General features: G+C 40.9%; 1 protein-coding gene across 1 annotated transcript; it reads right to left on the bottom strand.

Annotated features, from left to right (window-relative positions):
* Nucleotides 1–392: 392 nt before the first annotated feature.
* On the bottom strand, nt 393–14,340 carry MTFR2 (mitochondrial fission regulator 2). Its single transcript, XM_074819015.1, has 8 exons — nt 13,971–14,340; nt 13,221–13,352; nt 12,727–12,831; nt 9,570–9,694; nt 7,303–7,520; nt 5,924–6,224; nt 3,391–3,577; nt 393–1,234 (listed from the first exon to the last, which is right to left on the bottom strand). Exons 1-8 carry the CDS (start codon nt 14,031–14,033, stop codon nt 1,157–1,159), a joined length of 1,209 nt encoding a protein of 402 aa, XP_074675116.1. The 5' UTR covers nt 14,034–14,340; the 3' UTR covers nt 393–1,156.
* Nucleotides 14,341–17,806: the final 3,466 nt, after the last annotated feature.

Below are 17,806 nucleotides of genomic sequence, written 5' to 3'. Positions count from 1 at the left end.
GGTATGGGGAATTTGCACAGTAATTTCTTACAACTGTGCAAATAAGAATCAGCAGTAAGAGGGAATCCAGCTGCCAGTCTACTCTGTGTAAGTTAGCAGGGAAAAAGAAGAAACACAGGACATATAAGGGACACATTCAACAGTCTAATTGACAGGATTTTTGTTTTATACATCAGGATCATTAGCCAAAAGATTAAGTAAAGGCACCTATTGTAAGCAGTGGATTGAATAAACTTGTGAGTAAGGGACTCCATCTAGGACTCTGGCAGGAAAAATATAAGCTCTATTTCCATTAATTTAATACAATTTATTTAAGAAATTGTCTGATATGGTCAGTTCTTAATATACAAAAAAGTTAGCCTGCCACACAAAACACCAGTACCACACACCTCATGATAAAAAGTAAATTTTATTTTATGAACTCTTGTGAACAAAATAGACTTAGTATGGAGAAGCCAAGGAGAGAGGTAATGTTTATTTACATATAGAATTTAGACTATGTGCTAGTAGATCTCTCTACAAGGTCTTTATTTCAGAACACAACTCCCCCATATTACAGGCATTTAACAGACAACCTGCAGTTTACTTACAGCACTAAGTTTCACAAACATAAAAGTTCATCTACTCACCCAAAATAAATTAGAATACTGTTTGCACATGGAATATGGAGTTGCATCACCAAACTGCAAGGAAAACTGAAGCAACTATACCATTCTAATGAAACAATATTAGCTACCATTATATACAGTCAGTTATACATAACACACGAACAAAAAGTTTACACTTCCTCATTATTTACACTGGAGTGCAAAAAGAGCGCACACCTCAGCTGCTACACCAATACTTATTTTTTCTCTCGCACTCACTTCTTTCCTACATTTCCCAGGTTTCAAAGACACTGCTCCATGACAATAAAAGCCTTCTTTTAGGTCTATGCTTCTCATAAAAGCATCACATTCACAAGTTTGGCTGCTGGGAAACTAAGGAGAAGGAAAAGCCAATTTTACAAACCCTACTCAAACTTCAATAGCATAGGAGAGACATGTGCTAGAACACATCACAGCACCTTACAGCAGTTTCAAAGTGGACCCACCACTTACACACACTGTGAAGTTTCCTCAGAAGTCTCCATCAGTTAAATACAAGCTCTCACTTTTCACGTTGGTACCTGCTTAACTTCATCAGTTCTTGTAAGGCTAGATTTTGCAGTTGGCTTCAGACTGCAACGTCCAACCTGGGGAGCAGGTTGAAGTTAAACAAAATTATACCCAGCACTACTGAATGAGATGTTTACAATAAAGACAGTTTGGAAGAGTTGATGCACTTCTCTTAGCGCAGGAAGAATAAAATAGTAAGCCTGTGCAATTACTTTAAGTACATTTATTCTTCAAAACACTCAAGAGTAAACTATTAGAGCCTTGATTACAAACTCATGAGATTATTCTGCTTTAACCAGAAAAATCCCATCTTTCTGTATCTACTCCTGATTATGCTGGCCTTAAGCAATCTCTCTTCCAGGACTTCATAATTCAGCTGTTAAATCCCGGAACAAAAGCTATTCCATAAACAAGTGTCATGATTTAGCCCCAGACAGCAATTAAGCACCATGTAGCCACTCGCTCACTCCCCCCCGCTTCCCAGTAGGATGGGGAGAAGAATTGGAGGGGGGGGAGAAAAAAAAAAAGTAAGACTTGTGGGTCAACATAAGAACAGCTTAACTAAAGCAGAATAACATATAATAATAAAAATAATAATAAAATACAATAATAACAACAGTAATGAAAAGGAAGATAACAAAAAGAGAGAGCAATAAAACCCAAGAAAAGACAAGTGATGCTCAGTGGGTCACCACCCACTGACCGATGCCCGATCAGCGATCCCCCCTCCCCAGCCAGCTCCCCCCGGTTTATATACTGAGCATGACATCCTACGGTATGGAATATCCCTTTGGCTAGTTCAGGTCAGCTCTCCTGCCCACGCTCCTTCCCAGCTTCTTGTGCACCTCCTTGCTGGCAGAGCATGGGAAACTGAAAAGTCCTTAACTTAGGTAAGTGTTACTTAGCAACAACTAAAACATCAGTGTGTTATCAACATTATTCTCACACTAAATCCAAAACACAGCACTGTACCAGCTACCAGGAAGAAAATTAACCCTATCCCAGCCGAAACCAGGACAAGGCGTTCCAGGATCTAACTTTGACCTTTGCATCTAGACTCAGGTATGTCAGCTATGCAATGCAATGGTCTGCAGCATCCAAAATACAAGCCTGGCTATTTTTAAGAAGTTTCTAATTTTTCCTTTGGGGGAAAAAAAACCAAGTCAACAGGGAAATTTATTAAGACTGCACCAGAGCTGTTGACTCACTAGTCTGTAAATATGCTACATTTCACTTGCAAAATCCTTGTGGCAGCTGAAATTTAAAAAAAAAAAAAAAAAAATTATAGCTAGAAACACACTCCTTAAGGAAAACTAAGTTTTCAGCCAAACAGCTAGCCATGCGTATAAGTAGCAGCCTTCAAAGAACGTCTAGATTTCCATTATACATTCTGCATTATTATTTCCCTCCACTGAGCTAACGAATGCCAGTCCAAACCTTTATCTCACTCTTAAGATCTAAAGACAGAATTGCTAAGCAGAGAGACACAGTTTAAATTACTGCCAATTATTTCTATCCATCTCATCTAAGCAGTTCTGAGGTTTGTGGAAATCTAACAAATAACCAACAGTACTGCTGGACTGTGGAAGCTGAAGTAGCTTGCACAGGCTCCTCTACAGAAACCAGCGCTCAGAATCACCTTTGTCCAATGGCTCTGTCTACCACACTTCTATTGTTCATAGCAAAAACTATATTTTTCATGGGCTTTGCAACAGCATACGGAATCACATCTCATTCTGGATAAAGATACAATCTGTGCAGAAATGATGCTGCCTCAAAGAAAAAGATTACAGTCAATACTTACATTTTCATTTCTGAACACATAGCACATGTTAGTCAGACCTCTCTGCACCTTCCTAGCATCTTTATTTGTAAAATTAGTCAACAACTAGTTAGTGTTACTAACCAGACACACAGTTTCTATGCATGGATACCTGCCACTTACCATGAAGCAAATGCCCATAGTTCAATCAACTGTGAGCTGAATTTTTGGAGTCAGCCTTCTAAGTTTTCCCTCTCGGCATATCTAGAAGTGCATTTACCAGTCTAAGTCCACTCAAAATAAATGATCTTTGACATTCTCTGCCTTGATTATACTTGAAAAAAGCAACTACCTAGGCCGATGGCTTAAAAACATTGTAGAGAAGTTGCAGACACATAAAAACCCTGCAACTATCCATGAAAAGAGCAGTCATTTCAAGAACATAAAAAACAGTCTTACATAAACACATACCAGTGGGATCTCTGGACTAGAAAATGGGGAGCTATCAAAAGATCGATTTTCTTTGTCCAGGGAATCATCTTCATCATCATTTTTATGTGCAAATTTCTGCTTTAGTGCATGAGTTAGTAGAGCAACTGGATCCCAGTCAGAACTTCGCCTCTTTTTGGGTTTAGAAAGAGGAGTACCTCCAGGTGACCTACAAAAAAAAAGAAAATTAATTGTCTACTGCCCCTTATTCTGTACTGAGTGATCCAAAATCTAGTGACAGAACTTCTACATACACCCTATCCTATAAATCCCTGATTACACAAATAAGGCTGCTAATGTTATTTTATAGCAATTCACCAAATAGGACTAATACAAGTACACTTAACAACTTGTCAGCCACATTCTTGGCTTGAAAATACAACTTGATGGTGTGCCATAAAAAAAATGGCAGTAAATCAACACAAAGTATTAAGGTATTGCAAATAGATAATAAGGAAAAAAAAGCAAAATGTACAGTTTTCACCACAGATCTCATTTATAAATTATATTAAGGTACGTGGAGATTCCCACTAACATATTTTATAACCATTGTGAACATAATTTGATTTAAAATTCATTAATTTTAAGTTCGGAACAGTATACCTGTCTATGGTCTCATGAGAAAGAACAAACTTACAAAATTCCTCAGAGCAATTATATTTAAAGAAAACAACCACTTTGTTTAAGTTAACTATGCAGCCAGGTGATCATAAAGCCCCATTTAGAAACCATACTTAACTCAAGTTTCATTATTTAAAAAAAAAAAAAAAAAAATCAGATTTGGCACAAAGGCTTCAAAGACAGTTTTTCCCTCTAAGCGAGTACCTGAGCATCCAAATATAAAAATTTTATAGGCAAAAATTAAAAAGCAGAGTTTGTATTTTAATTTAGAAAAACTGTTGTTATCAAATTCAAAATCAAAAGATAACAAAGAGATGCAAGATCAAAACAGCACCTGCACCTCAAGACCTAATATAAATGTGGAAGTTAGTGACTAGCTCAAGAAAATAAATTGTAAGAAAGACTTCCTAACCGCTGAGATACTTGAAAAAAATCTAGAGGTATTCAGACTTCTGCTAGTAAAGTGCTGTCTCCAGGCCAGCGAATTGTACCTATTAATGCACAGTGACAGCACTGAGTTCAAAGTCTGGCAGTTACAGTAGAAATTATTTAACATGAAACCTGAAAGGACTGAGTTCACCCTTCCTATAGAATCAAGCTGTTAGAGCACTTGCCCGATGTGTAAACTGGTGCTCAGGTGGCAGAAACAGTGATCTTCAGGCTCTCAACTTGCAAGAACAGAGGTCTTCCCTTTACAGTGCACACGTTAAACTATTATCAGACTGCTGCCTGAAACATTATAGCAATTTTGATCATCATCACTCCCTCCAACAATACAAATTCATTATTCAGTTAAGTTCTACCTTCAGAATACAGGCAGATGCCTAAATCCAGAAAGCATTTTGCATGCACACTTACCACTTCCTACTAATTATGCCTCTGCTCAACATGATGGTTGTTAAAACTGTCAACCTGAACATTTCACTTTCACTCACCAGACATGGAATTACATGGAAAAAAACACGTATAAGGAAACACACAGGTTTACCCAAGTGCACTTTATATTTGCTTTATTTCCTATAAAAATGTCATCAAAAGTGTAAAGGTACGCTTTAGACTTGCATATAGATGATTTGTCCGCTGCTTGTTCTAGTTATTTTCAGGGATAAAAATCACAGTTAAGAAAATGCTGAAATAAAAATGCAGTAAGTTTTGGTAAGTGACATTGTTCGCACATTAAGAGGTCCACATACTTGTTACAGCCTCAGTTGTTCTCATATACTTTTTCAGCTCAAGAATTTCAGAAGAGACATCTGACAACCTCCATCACACCTAGCAGAGCACATCAACACTGACCCAAAGTGCTACTGCAGTCTTTAGTAATGCATGTTTGTAACATGTCAACTGTGCTTACCATCAAAACAGCAGACCATTAAAAATATTTATAATCAAACTGCACTACTGAAATACAATTTACAAAACATTTTCAATAAAAGATACAGCATGTATTTCCTTTAACACTTGAAAGCTAGGACCAGAATTCTTTGGGTATGTTTACAGTTTCCCAGTGTTTCCCCAAGGATTTGTCCTTTCACAGTGAATCCAAAAATTTATTTGTTTGGATCAGTTTCCTGTGACTGTGTAGGCAACTTCGTAAGCAATCTTCAGATAGCAACACACCTACCTCCCCACGACAACCTGATATTTGTATACTAAAGCAGGAGACTAGTTTTAAATGCTGTGATGTTCAGCCTGGTTTAAATGCATCTAAAAGCCATGTCACAAGTACCTATCTTATGTTCCAAGCTGTGACCTTCAAAGTTGCCAACTTAAGTTTTGCCAGCAGTAGCTGCTCATTAAATGATGTTTCACATTGGTGTTCTTTGGTGGTACCTAAGTGTTGTGACGCTTACATAGCCTTGACTTACTCAGGTACACATTCAATTCAACCTACCTCTCAGTAGCTCGCAACTGAACTTTGTTTAGGTCTTTCAAAACATCCATCATACTAGGAACGTTCTTTGTCCTCTGGTGATCAGCACTACCAGCTGCATTTGAACCACTGTTTCTTTCAGCACGACGTTGTTTTATAAGTTCAATTCCCAAATTACTAGCACCAACACCAGATGGTACACCAGAAGGAAGTGGAGGAGGCGAGGGAATTACAAAGTGATTGTGAGAGACGGGCAATGGCGTAGAAGTCATGGCTGGCACTGGGTAAAATCCATCTGATGTGCTGAATGTTTTAAAGGCTTCTGGATGCAGTTAGAAAAGAAAAGTAGTGACTTTCAGGCAGTATACCTTCACAATTAACAGTATTAAGCAACATCAAGGTAAGACAGCCCTCTTAAAGCACTTTCTTACATACCTCACACATTATACCAAAGAAGAATTCTATTTAAAACAAAGAACATTTTTTATTTCAAAGCCACAGATTTAGAACACATGAAATGATCAGTCTGAGGTGTCTTGTGCTGCTCTGATTTTCTCTATTTGTATCTTCAGTCTAAGCACTAGATAAATCAGCAAAGCAACACTCCACAGCAAAGCAGCCTGCTACTACATACAGTTCGTTCCCAACAGTGTGAAGGTTAGAATAAAACACATGAAGCAAAAGCAAAGCAAAGATAACCATAAAACATGTAAAATAGACTACAATACTGAGTGCAATGGAGACGAGACAAAAGAAGAGACAACAGAACAGCTAACTGAATCACAGAGGTGCCTCACAATGTCACACAAAAGTAACTACCTCACACCAGTCCAAATATTCCAACCACCACAGTGGGGTTAGTCTGCAAGTAAGACAATCAAGAGCTCAAAACTTTTAAAGGGAAAAAGTCACAAGATAGTTGGTCTCCAATATGAACTTCCATCTTTGGTACTCTAATGACACATCTATTTGCAGCATTTGTGTTAAAGCCTGAACCTGACCGACTTAGAATACTTTTTCTATCCATTATTTTGATGACTTGTCAGAAACAGTACAAAACCCAAAAGAGATAATTAATAGTCTGTAACTTTTTAAACAGTAATTGGTAGCCTATGGATAGTGTTGTTACTAAGCTCCTTCACAAACACGGAAATGAGTAGAAAGATCCCTTAGGATCAAGTGCATTCAAAACTGGCAAACAGGCCACAAAATAGAAGTGGGGGAGGAGTACCAAATACTAAAAAGAGAAACAAAATACTGTATTCTGTACATTTAGCTGGTGTAACTTTAATTAGAGAAGTTAGAGATGTTCTCTATCAATACCAGACACGGCAAGCTGTGAACAGGAACTCCAAAGTAAAAAACTGAAAACTGGTTTGCTTCAAACCAGAAGGGCTTACGTGATGGAATGCTTCCCAATGCCTGTGCTGAAACAATCGCAGCAATCTGACCACGAAGAAAGGTTAGCTCATCTTCAAGCGCAGAAATTTTCTGGAGTGCTGCCTGATCAACAAGACAGTCTTTTTGTGTACTGTGTTTTACAACGCTTCGTATTGAAGCTATAGATGGATGTAGGTCACGATACACTGTACGTTTTTCTTTTCCCCATAATTCAGTCCTGGAAAGCAACAAAGGCACAGTTTCAAAAGGCTCAGCCAACAATGGAAATCTCAAAACTTACTATCTGTTCAAGCAAATTATCATTCAGCAAGACATAAATTTGCAAACTATTTAAGGAAACTTTAAACTTTTATCTACTCGTAACCTTTAAAATATTTTAAGTCTCCCTTTGCTCAAGTACTATGCAGATTCTTGAAAAGACGTCATTAAAAAGTCAGCTAATTTATGTGGGGATAGATTATACATCATATGGTCATAATGCAGGATTAAGCTGTTCTTATTCAATAACTATTAGACTGACACCACAAAGGTGTACCTCCCTCCTCCCTACCTGAAACAGTAGATATTCATATCTCTTTCAAGAGAGAGAGTCAAACAGAGTCAAATAGAAATGCTCTAATAATTAAGCTTCACACATTTTAGTCATTTACCAAAACTCTGCAAGATGAACACTGCAAGCAGCAAAAGTTGCAATCTTTCAGAAAATATACTGGAGAATAATCATGAATTTTAATACATTCTTACAGAATAAGAAACTCATCTTCTGTAAGCTACATATGAACACAGATTATATTAGAAAATTGTGCTACAGTCTCAGGTTTTAATTTTAGAAATTGTTTCAAGTCTGTGCCTGCAAAAATAACCTTAAAATATAGAATGAGTGCAAACAAACTATGAAACAAAGAAATTAAATTTATTTATTTATTGAAGATGCACTAAGTTTTGACTGAAACAAAACCGGACCTTTTCCCTTACATTAGTCACCCTTTTACTTCAAATCAGACCTGCAGCATTGCTTTCTGATTTGCCAAAAACCCTTGCTTTTCACACTGCCTCAGAAGAAAAAGATACCAATTATGATATACTTGTTCTTGAAAAACATCCCACAAAGCCAGGAAAGAAGGAGGAAGAAAGAATGAAAACAACAAAAGAATGGACCTTCATGGATCTGTAAATCAGACTGACTAAAGAACAGCACAAGCAAGACAAAACAGGCCACAGTTCCTTTGAACAATATTCTTACTCTTCCAGTATTTTACAGCTGCTGCAGAAAAACCTTCCATAATTCAACAGTAACATCTCAGGAATCACAAGATGAAACACAACTTTATCAAAACTTTCTCTAGTAAGAAGTGCATTATTTCATCAGTTTCTTGTAGTTTCGTTACCAGCAATCAGCGCAAAGATCACAAACACATGCCAATATGAACTAGAGTTATGTTGTCTGATACAGATGTAGTAGTACAAGACAATACAAGTGCCCAAATTTTAATCTTGGTTCTGTCTGCTTCCTCCTCTGATTTTGAACAGATCCTTTAACAATAAGCCAACTTGCTGTTCCTTCTCAGGGGGCAGAAGACTATTTATGTCTGCATGTTCCTGGATAATTTGTCATTTCACAGTACTTGTTAATATTTTACAATTGTAAAAATATTTTTCTTTAGCATGCTGTAAAAGCGAGAAAGAATTATAAAAACTATATTCAAGGTAAATTTTTAAAATAAATTATGTTTTTCCTTCCATCAAAGCAACCATCAAGGTTTACACACATAGCACTGTAGTAATCAACGTCAAAAGGAGACATTTAAATATTTTTTTCTTATTCTCCCCTTTATAACATTTATCAAAATGCTTGTAAACTAAAATGATAAAGATAAGAATAATCTCATTGTATGTTGCAATACACAAGTTTTCCTTAAACTCCCTCTCTCGCAAAGTACTTTGTGGGGAAAACAAAATACCAGTAATGCATCTGATATGCTACTAGGTAGAGAAAAGAGGGGACTCAATTTCAGAAATCTTTCACATCAGAATACTCTACATAGTAAAAATTTCCAGGTAAGCAGGAACTGTCCCAAACAAAAGGTTCCCAGGGTTAGCTGGAACCGTGAAAGGGCTAGGAAAAAAGAAAAAAAAAAAACATAAAAAAACCCCAAAAAAACCCCAACCAACCAAAAAACCACACAACTATAAAACCACACACCACAAAGAAGACATAAGTGATTTTTATTACTCCTTTTTATGCATATATTCTACTTCTACTTACCTAAGTCTAGTAAATGCTTGTCCCTCGTTATTTTCCACACACAGGACATCAGCAAGTGACGGAGCTACAGGAGTTGGAGCTGTGCTTTGTTCATCATTACCCAACGGACTTGGATCTTGAACAAGCTAAAAACAAGCAAACAAAAAAGGATGAAGAGAAACCAGATTCAGCACGTACCAAAAGGTCTGCCTCAGTAAAAGGAAGTTTTAAACAGTGCTATAAGCAAGTTGAAGACAGCGAGCATAAGGGATGCAACACAGAGTTATACAAGCTAAAAAAAACAGGAAAGCTATCACTGTATTAAGAAACCAGGAAACTTAAATAGTTGAAGCGTATGACAGAATCACAGAATCGTCTAGGTTGGAAAAGACCTTGAAGATCATCTAGTCCAACCGTTAACCTAACACTGACAGTTCCCAACTACACCATATCCCTCAGCGCTGTACCAGCCTGACTCTTAAACACCTCCAGGGATGGGGACTCCACCACCTCCCTGGGCAGCCTATTCCAACACCTAACAACCCGTTCTGTAAAGAAATGCTTCCTAACATCTAGTCTAAACCTTCCCTGGCACAACTTGAGGGCATTACCTCCTGTCCTATCGCTTATTACTTGGTTAGAGACTCATCCCCAGCTCTCTGCAACCTCCTTTCAGGTAGCTGTAGAGGGCGATGAGGTCTCCCCTCAGCCTCCTCTTCTCCAGACTAAACAACCCCAGTTCCCTCAGCCGCTCCTCGTACGACATATGCTCCAGAACCTTCACCAGCTTCGTTGCCCTTCTCTGGACACGCTCGAGTAATTCAATGTCCTTTTTGTAGTGAGGGGCCCAAAACTGAACACAGTAATCGAGGTGCGGCCTCACCAGTGCCAAGTACAGGGGCAAGATCACTTCCCTGTCCCCGCTGGCCACGCTATTCCTGATACAAGCCAGGATACCACTGGCCTTCTTGGCCACCTGGGCACACTGCTGGCTCATGTTCAGCCCGCTGTCAATCAACACCCCCAGGTCCCTCTCTGACTGGCAGCTCTCCAGCCACTCCTCCCCAAGCCTGTAGCGCTGCTGGGGGTTGTTGTGGCCCAAGTGCAGCACCCGGCATTTGGCCTTATTGAAACTCATCCAGTTGGCCTTAGCCCATCGCTCCAGCCTGTCCAGGTCTCTCTGCAGAGCCTCCCTACCCTCGAGCAGATCAACACTCCCTCCCAACTTGGTGTCGTCTGCAAACTTACTGAGGGTGCACTCGATCCCCTCGTCTAGATCATCAATAAAGATGTTCAACAGGAGTGGCCCCAAACTCGTGACCAGCCGCCAAGTGGATTTAACTCCATTCACCACAACTCTTTGGGCCCCTTTTTTTGGGCCCACAACAATTTGCGCCGTAAAAAAACGGCCATCCAGCCAGTTTTTTACCCAGCAAAGCGTGTGCCCATCCAAGCCTCGAGCAGCCAGTTTTGCCAGGAGAATGCTGTGGGAAACGGTGTCAAAGGCCTTACTGAAGTCAAGGTAAACAACATCCACAGCCTTGCCCTCATCCAATAAGCAGGTTGCCCTGTCATAGAATGAGATCAGGTTTGTCAAGCAGGACCTGCCTTTCATAAACCCATGCTGACTGGGCCTGATATCTGGTTGCCCCGCATGTGTTGTGTGATGGTACTCAGGATGAGCTGCTCCATCAGCTTCCCGGGCACTGAAGTCAAGCTGACAGGCCTGTAATTTCCCAGATCATCCTTCTGATCCTTCTTATATATGGGTGTCACATTGGCCAGTTTCCAATCTGTCGGGACCTCCCCGGTCAGCCAGGACTGCTGGTAAATGATGAAAAGCAGCTTGGCGAGCACCCCAGCCAGCTCCTTCAGCACCCTCGGGTGTATCCCATCCGGTCCCATAGACTTGTGTGTGTCTCTGTGATGCAGTAGGTCACTGACTGTCTCCTCCTGGATTGCCGGGGGGTCATTCTCCCAGTCTCTGTCTTCTGGCTGAGGAGGCTGGATTCCCTGAGTACAACTAGTTCTGTTATTAAAGACTGAGGCAAAGAAGGCATTAAGCACCTCAGCCTTTTCCTCATCGCTTGTTGCCATGTTTCCTCCTGGGTCTAGCAGGGGATGGAGGCTCTCCCTGGTCTTTGTTTTGCTGTTGAAGTACTTACAGAAACATTTCTTGTTATCTTTGACTGCTGAAGCCAGATTAATTTCTAGCTGGGCTTTAGACCTCCTGATTTCCACCCTGCATAGCCTCATAGCCTCTTTGTAATCATTGTGAGTGGCAAGCCCCTTCTTCCAAAGGCCGTAAACTCTCCTTTTCTCCCTGAGTTGCAGCCAAAGCTCCCTGTTTTGCCAGGGTGGTCTTCTCTGCCACTGGCTTCTCTTACAGCATTGGGGCACCACCTGCTCCTGTGCCATTAAGACTTCCTTCTTAAAGAGTGACCAGCCTTCCTGGACCCCTATACCCCTCAGGACCATCTCCCAAGGGATTCTGTCAAGAAGTTCCCTAAACAAGACAAAGTCAGCCCTTTTGAAGTCCAGGATGTCAGTTCTGCTTGCCGCTCTCCTGGCCTCTCTAAGAATAGAGAACTCTATTATTTCATGATCACTGTGCCCTAGTCGGCCTCCAACCGCCACATCATCCACCACTCCTTCTCTGTTCACAAAGAGGAGGTCCAGCAGGGCACCTTCTCTGGTCAGTTCACTCACCAGCTGCATCAGGAAGTTGTCTGCCGCACATTCCAGGAATCTCCGGGACTGGTCTGCTCTGCTGTGTTATATTTCCAGCAGATATCTGGGAAGTTAAAGTCTCCCACAAGAACAAGGGCAAGCAATAGTGAGATTTCTCCTAAGTGCCTGTAGAATATTTCATCCACCTCTGTGTCCTGGTTGGGTGGCCTATAGTAGACTCCTACTACAACATCTGCCCTGTTGGCCTTCCCCCTGATTCTATCACAAAGACACTCCACCCTGTCTTCACTACACTTGTACTCAAAGCAGTCATAACAGTCCCTAACATAAAGCGCCACCCCACCACCTCTCCTTCCTTGTCTATCCCTTCTAAAGAGCTTGCAGCCATCAGCTGGTGCACTCTAGTCATGGGAGACATCCCACCATGTTTCTGTGATTGCCACTACATCATAATTTTACATCATATATATAACAATAAATTACTTACTTGAAAATAAGGTCTTGGGTGGGGCTCTAAGGAAAGAATTGTCCCAAGCCTACGGACAACACTTCGAGTAGATCCATATTTCTTTTTTTGGCAAACAGATATGACCTAAAAAACAGAGTAACTTTTAATCAGAGAAGCAAAATTAAAGTCTGCTATTTACAATCAAAGTTACTAAATAATTTAATGTTATAATGTAGTTAAATATAACACAGTCAGGTTAACCTGACCTTTCAATGCTCTTCTCAAGCTGAAAGTCCAAAGAGGCCTACAATGGTTTTAACAGACTGTTTCCAAAACATGGCCAAGATACAGCCTGCACCCAACACATTTTAGAGTGGCACAAAGGCCAACAAAGAATGTAGCAGCTACATCACGTGGCTAGTAATATTCCGAGACAGTAACAAAAGAAAAAAATGTGTATTTGAGTAACTGTAAGCATCTAGATACATTTTGGGGAAACAAATTAGTAAAGAAGTGAAATAAGTTTAATGTACCTTAGCGTGATACTTCCTTATGATGGCATATAACTGCTGGAAATGCCTTCTTGATGAGATTGCTGAAGGCAGGCATGTTCTGATCGTATGAGTGATACTGCTGCTGAACATGTGAGCTTCCAAAAATACGGCCTATGAAAAGAAACAAGAACTCCCAACAACGAAACCAGAACATAACCAGTATAGCTCAATCAAATTAGTACTCCTAGAGATAGTTTATTAGTTTCAAGTAAGTAAACCAAGAATTTCCTCAGAAGTGCAAGTTGCAGCAGTGCCTCACTACTGACATCCATCACTGAAGAGCTGCCCATAAACTCACACTCTAATGTCAGACCCTGACACCGCATTAGTTAACCTTTTCAGTTTCCCAGTCTCTGAAAACACAGGATTAACTGCTACTTGGGAATCACTATGTAGGTTTTCATTTAAAACGTCAAAACATTAACAACTAAAGTTGCTGATTTTTTTTCTCTGTTCAGAGAAAAAAGGACCACTTGAATGGCTGTATCAGAACAGCGACCCCACGCAATCCCACATGCGGGTAGCGTGTCTAATCACGCCGATCGAGCTTTCCCAACCGCAAGGATCTACAGAAGGATCAAGTCCCGTCGTACCGCACCACGCGGCGGCGCCGACCCCTCCTCTCCCCTTCGCCACAGCGGCTGCAGACGAGACGCCCGGCACTAGAAGGTGTCCAGGCGCCGCCCGGCAGGCGACAGCCGCCCCCCACCCCCCGCCTGAGTGTCTCACCTGGTCGGGTGGCCAGCCGAAGTACTCCAGCACCCGCCTGAGGAGATCCAGCACCAGCGCCATGGCGGCCGCGCGCGCTGCAGGGCCGAAGGGAGAGATCGCTACATGCACCCGCCACAGGCAGGGACGCGGCGCCGAGCGGCGGCCGGGCCCCGCCCCACTCCCACCTCACTGGAAAGTACCGGTGCGCTGTCTCTTCGGCGGGACCCGCCGGCGGATAGAGGCGAGCCCGCACACCGCCTCTCAGCCCACGCCTCAAGCTGCGGCCGACGGGCGCAGCAGCCGCTCCGCAGGCCACCGAGGACGCCCGGGCGGGCAGCGCCAATCAGGAGCAGGGGCGGGGCGGAAAGGAAATCACACCAATAGGAAGTAGCCGGTGCTGAGGGCAGAGCCAATGAGGGAGCGAGGGCGGGCAGCGTTCGCGGGGGGTGTCGGGAGCGGGGCACGTTTGAATGCCGCAGCTATGGCGGCCGCACCGCCCCGCGGGATCCCCGCCTGAGAGCCAGCACCCGACCGTGGGCAAAGGCTGACTCCTGAGTGCTGTGCCGTGTGGGGAACGTAGCACTGAGGTAAACTCACATGCCACAGTGATGCAAGTTATTCTAATCGTGAGAAAATGAAACTTCAGCGTGTGCAAGAGCAGAACACCGTACACATCAAGGGAAGCAGCTTGCTAAGGCAGGGCAGAGTTGAATTCAGGTTAAGGAGCTAAACTGAAATGAGGGGGTTTAGGTCCTCCATGGGGTGAACTTCTAGCTAGTTCATGCAGAGAACTAAAAAATGAGAGTTTCAGTACACAAAGTATCCTCAACACACCAACTACTTCCTAGCATCTGACTAAACTGAGCCCACTTCAAAATGAGAAATCGGGCTTTGGATACTGTACTTGGTCTTTTATCTTGCTTGTCAAGATTTCTGCTGTTTTGCTTAAGAAACTTTGAAAACAAAAAAGCCAGTAGTGCAACAAAATAAGACAGTGCTTCTACTCAGAAAAATGTGCCATTTTTTTCCTCCGGCTATGCAGTTAGCGTTACCTGCTCATAACTAAAACTCCTTTCAAAAACCTAACTGTAGTGTTCCCAATAACCCTAATTTCACCAAAGCTTTCAAGCAATTACGATAAATTAGACATTTTCTTTATTCACAGTCGCAGGTGTGGCTCAGCAACAGTTCCTAAACAAACAAAATCCAGTAACTGCAACACTTAGTTGCAGTGCAACTGTTACCGCCTTTTCTTGTAGTTATTATAATTATCCATAACTCACCCTGTGGATTGATTCTCTAAGACGAAACACAAAGGAGGAATAGTACTGGTAACATACAAGCTGCAGTAACAGGATAAACCTGTTTTAGGGGCCAAGGAAGGTTTAAGCTTGAGGAGAGGAAGGGTAGGACTTTTTAATAGATATTCTGAAAAACTGTACTATGCTACTTGCCTTCACAAAGCATACTTCTCACCCACTCCTCCAACACCTTCTTGCTAAGGAAGGGGAAACATCAGCACAATCAGATGGCAACAAATGCACGCAGTTCTACCACAAAGCTAGGAAGAGGCAGTGTCTCAAAAGCAACCGCAAAACTGAGGCAATGTAGTTTGACTGCACCACCACTAATAACAAGCTGCTTTGGAACGTGAGGTGCCAGTTGGGAACTCGTACAGAAATGCTTCAAGTCAGTAAGTACAACTCTGAACAGTACAGACGGGACCTGCAGGAGCTCCGTAATGAAAGGATTTTGTGAAAGGCCAGCTTTAAGAAACAAGAAGTGACATGCGACTTAAGACTGCAGCCTTTACCTCTGGAGGTAAGTCATAGCTAGGTTACAGCTCTTCTTTTGAAGCACCAGCACAGCAAAACTAATACAGGAAAGCTTTAATCATATGTAGCTGCCCCCTGCTACAATAATGCTACTGATTGCTCCTGGGAAGTAAGAGGATGTGAGATTTAATTCTAAACCAAGAAACTGAATGATTGTACAGAGTCTAGACTAACAGCTAGTGGATTCCCTTTGGGTTTTTTGAGCTTGGATTGGTTTTTTGGGGTTTTGCCTAGTGAAATGAAAGTCTGATTTTCTCTGAACTGCAGGACTAACTTCAAACTCCGTAAGCACACCATGCACAGATGAAGTGGATTCAGAAACTGCTTCATTGCTCGAGCAAGGAGTCAGAATGAGCTACTGAACTCAAAATGTAGTTACACATCTTATACCAGTAGAATGCTTAGATTTTTCTTCCTGTAGATCCATCAGTGATGGTCTTTACCTTCTAAGAGAAATGCAAAATGCACTGAACTTCCATTCGCAACAGCCATACAACTACTTCAGTAGCACCAAATGAAAGCCTAAAAACCATGTTTTTTCTCATCATGACAGTGAAAATTCACTATTCGTGTTGAAGGACTAAGTGCTGAAGCACTAGTTTTTGATTGAAAAAAAAACTCAACTCCCACTTTGTTTCTTATAGATCTCTGATAGACTGCAACTTGCATCTTCAACTAAATTATCTTCATTCAAGAAGTTTAATTTATGGCTGTCACCATGTGGTTCTGTAATCAACAAGTGACATGTCTAAACTGCACTGAAATTAAGGATAACGAAAAAAGGATTTTTATTATCTAACCTACAGACAGGTCTGGAGGATCAAATGTCATTATCAAAGCAATCTCTACCAGATTTCCTTGGCCATTCAACTGAAGCAGAACTCTGTTCCTGCATGATGAGGCAGATTTATCTTGCCTTATGACACACCGACCACAACAATCCACTTTCAACTTGACTGAGATGATAGAGATTATTTGTTCTAAGGTTATGGTTCTATTGGTCCTATTTGTTAGTTTCAGACTGATGTTAAATTTTACTTCATTAGGACGGACTTTGAGATTGCTGCACTTTTTGTTCCTCTTCTTGCTTACTCCGATTTAATATACACAAAGTCTGTGTGAGCTCTGCTAAAAAGTCCAAGGAACAATCAGTTTTGCATTTCAAACAGCTATTAAAAGATGCACTATACATGTAAAAGGAGATCTTGCAACAATGGTATAGTTTGCCCAAACCTCCTAAAACATAAGGTGAGATTGACTGACCCTTTAATAACTACTAGAGGGCAAGTGTTATTCCTATTTCCCTTTCTACAGAGATGCTGGCAAACTAGTGCAATTCAAAGTACAGTTTCCTCATCTACAGTTAGGATTAGTGACAGCACTACGTTTTTCTACCTTCTAGTGTTTAATTTGTATAGGGCAGATGGTTAACTACTCCCTAACAGTAAAGCCAGTAAGAGGGCATACATTACATATGTATTTAATACAAACACCTCTACCAAAGCTTTTTTTTTTTTTGACAGTATGTCATTCCAAGGGACAAACTAAGAACAACTACACTTCTAACTCCATATAACATTAAGATTTACTGTATCTATAGTAGTCTGAAAAACAAGACTACTTAGGTTTTCTATCAGAATGTCCTTGTTCTGATAATTCAAGTATATTACTGTCATCCTTAACACTATGTAGGTTAAAAGTGTACCTACCACTAAACTAGGTTTGTGGGTTTGTTGTTTTTGTTTTAAAAAAATAAAAACCCAAAACACCAAAAAAACAACTTCTTGTTGTAGACTAACTTCTGCACTTTGGCTACAAAAATACTAGAAGCGCAACTATTTAGAAATTGGTGTTGAAGAAAGTAAGATTCATTTCTCACACATTTTGTTAATTTAAATTTTACCATTGAGTTATAATTTCAAATTTACACAATCTAAAGTGGAATACTAAAGAAATGTACTTCCAGGGCACTGTAACGTAATTTACACTTGATAAAAATGTTCAGTATATCTTTACTGA

This window comes from Strix aluco, chromosome 3, assembly GCF_031877795.1.
Source record: "Strix aluco isolate bStrAlu1 chromosome 3, bStrAlu1.hap1, whole genome shotgun sequence".
Lineage (NCBI taxonomy): Eukaryota > Metazoa > Chordata > Aves > Strigiformes > Strigidae > Strix > Strix aluco.
This window is presented reverse-complemented; position numbering and strand designations above follow the sequence as displayed.

Excerpts from the sequence above, each read along its gene's own strand:
- MTFR2 (XM_074819015.1), bottom strand. The coding sequence starts at position 14,033 with ATGGCGCTGGTGCTGGATCTCCTCAGGCGGGTGCTGGAGTACTTCGGC. Across the intron at positions 6,225-7,302 it reads ATTGGGAAGCATTCCATCAC|AAGCCTTTAAAACATTCAGC; the intron begins GTAAGCCCTTCT and ends AACTGCATCCAG. Across the intron at positions 3,578-5,923 it reads CAGTTGCGAGCTACTGAGAG|GTCACCTGGAGGTACTCCTC; the intron begins GTAGGTTGAATT and ends TTTTTTTTGTAG.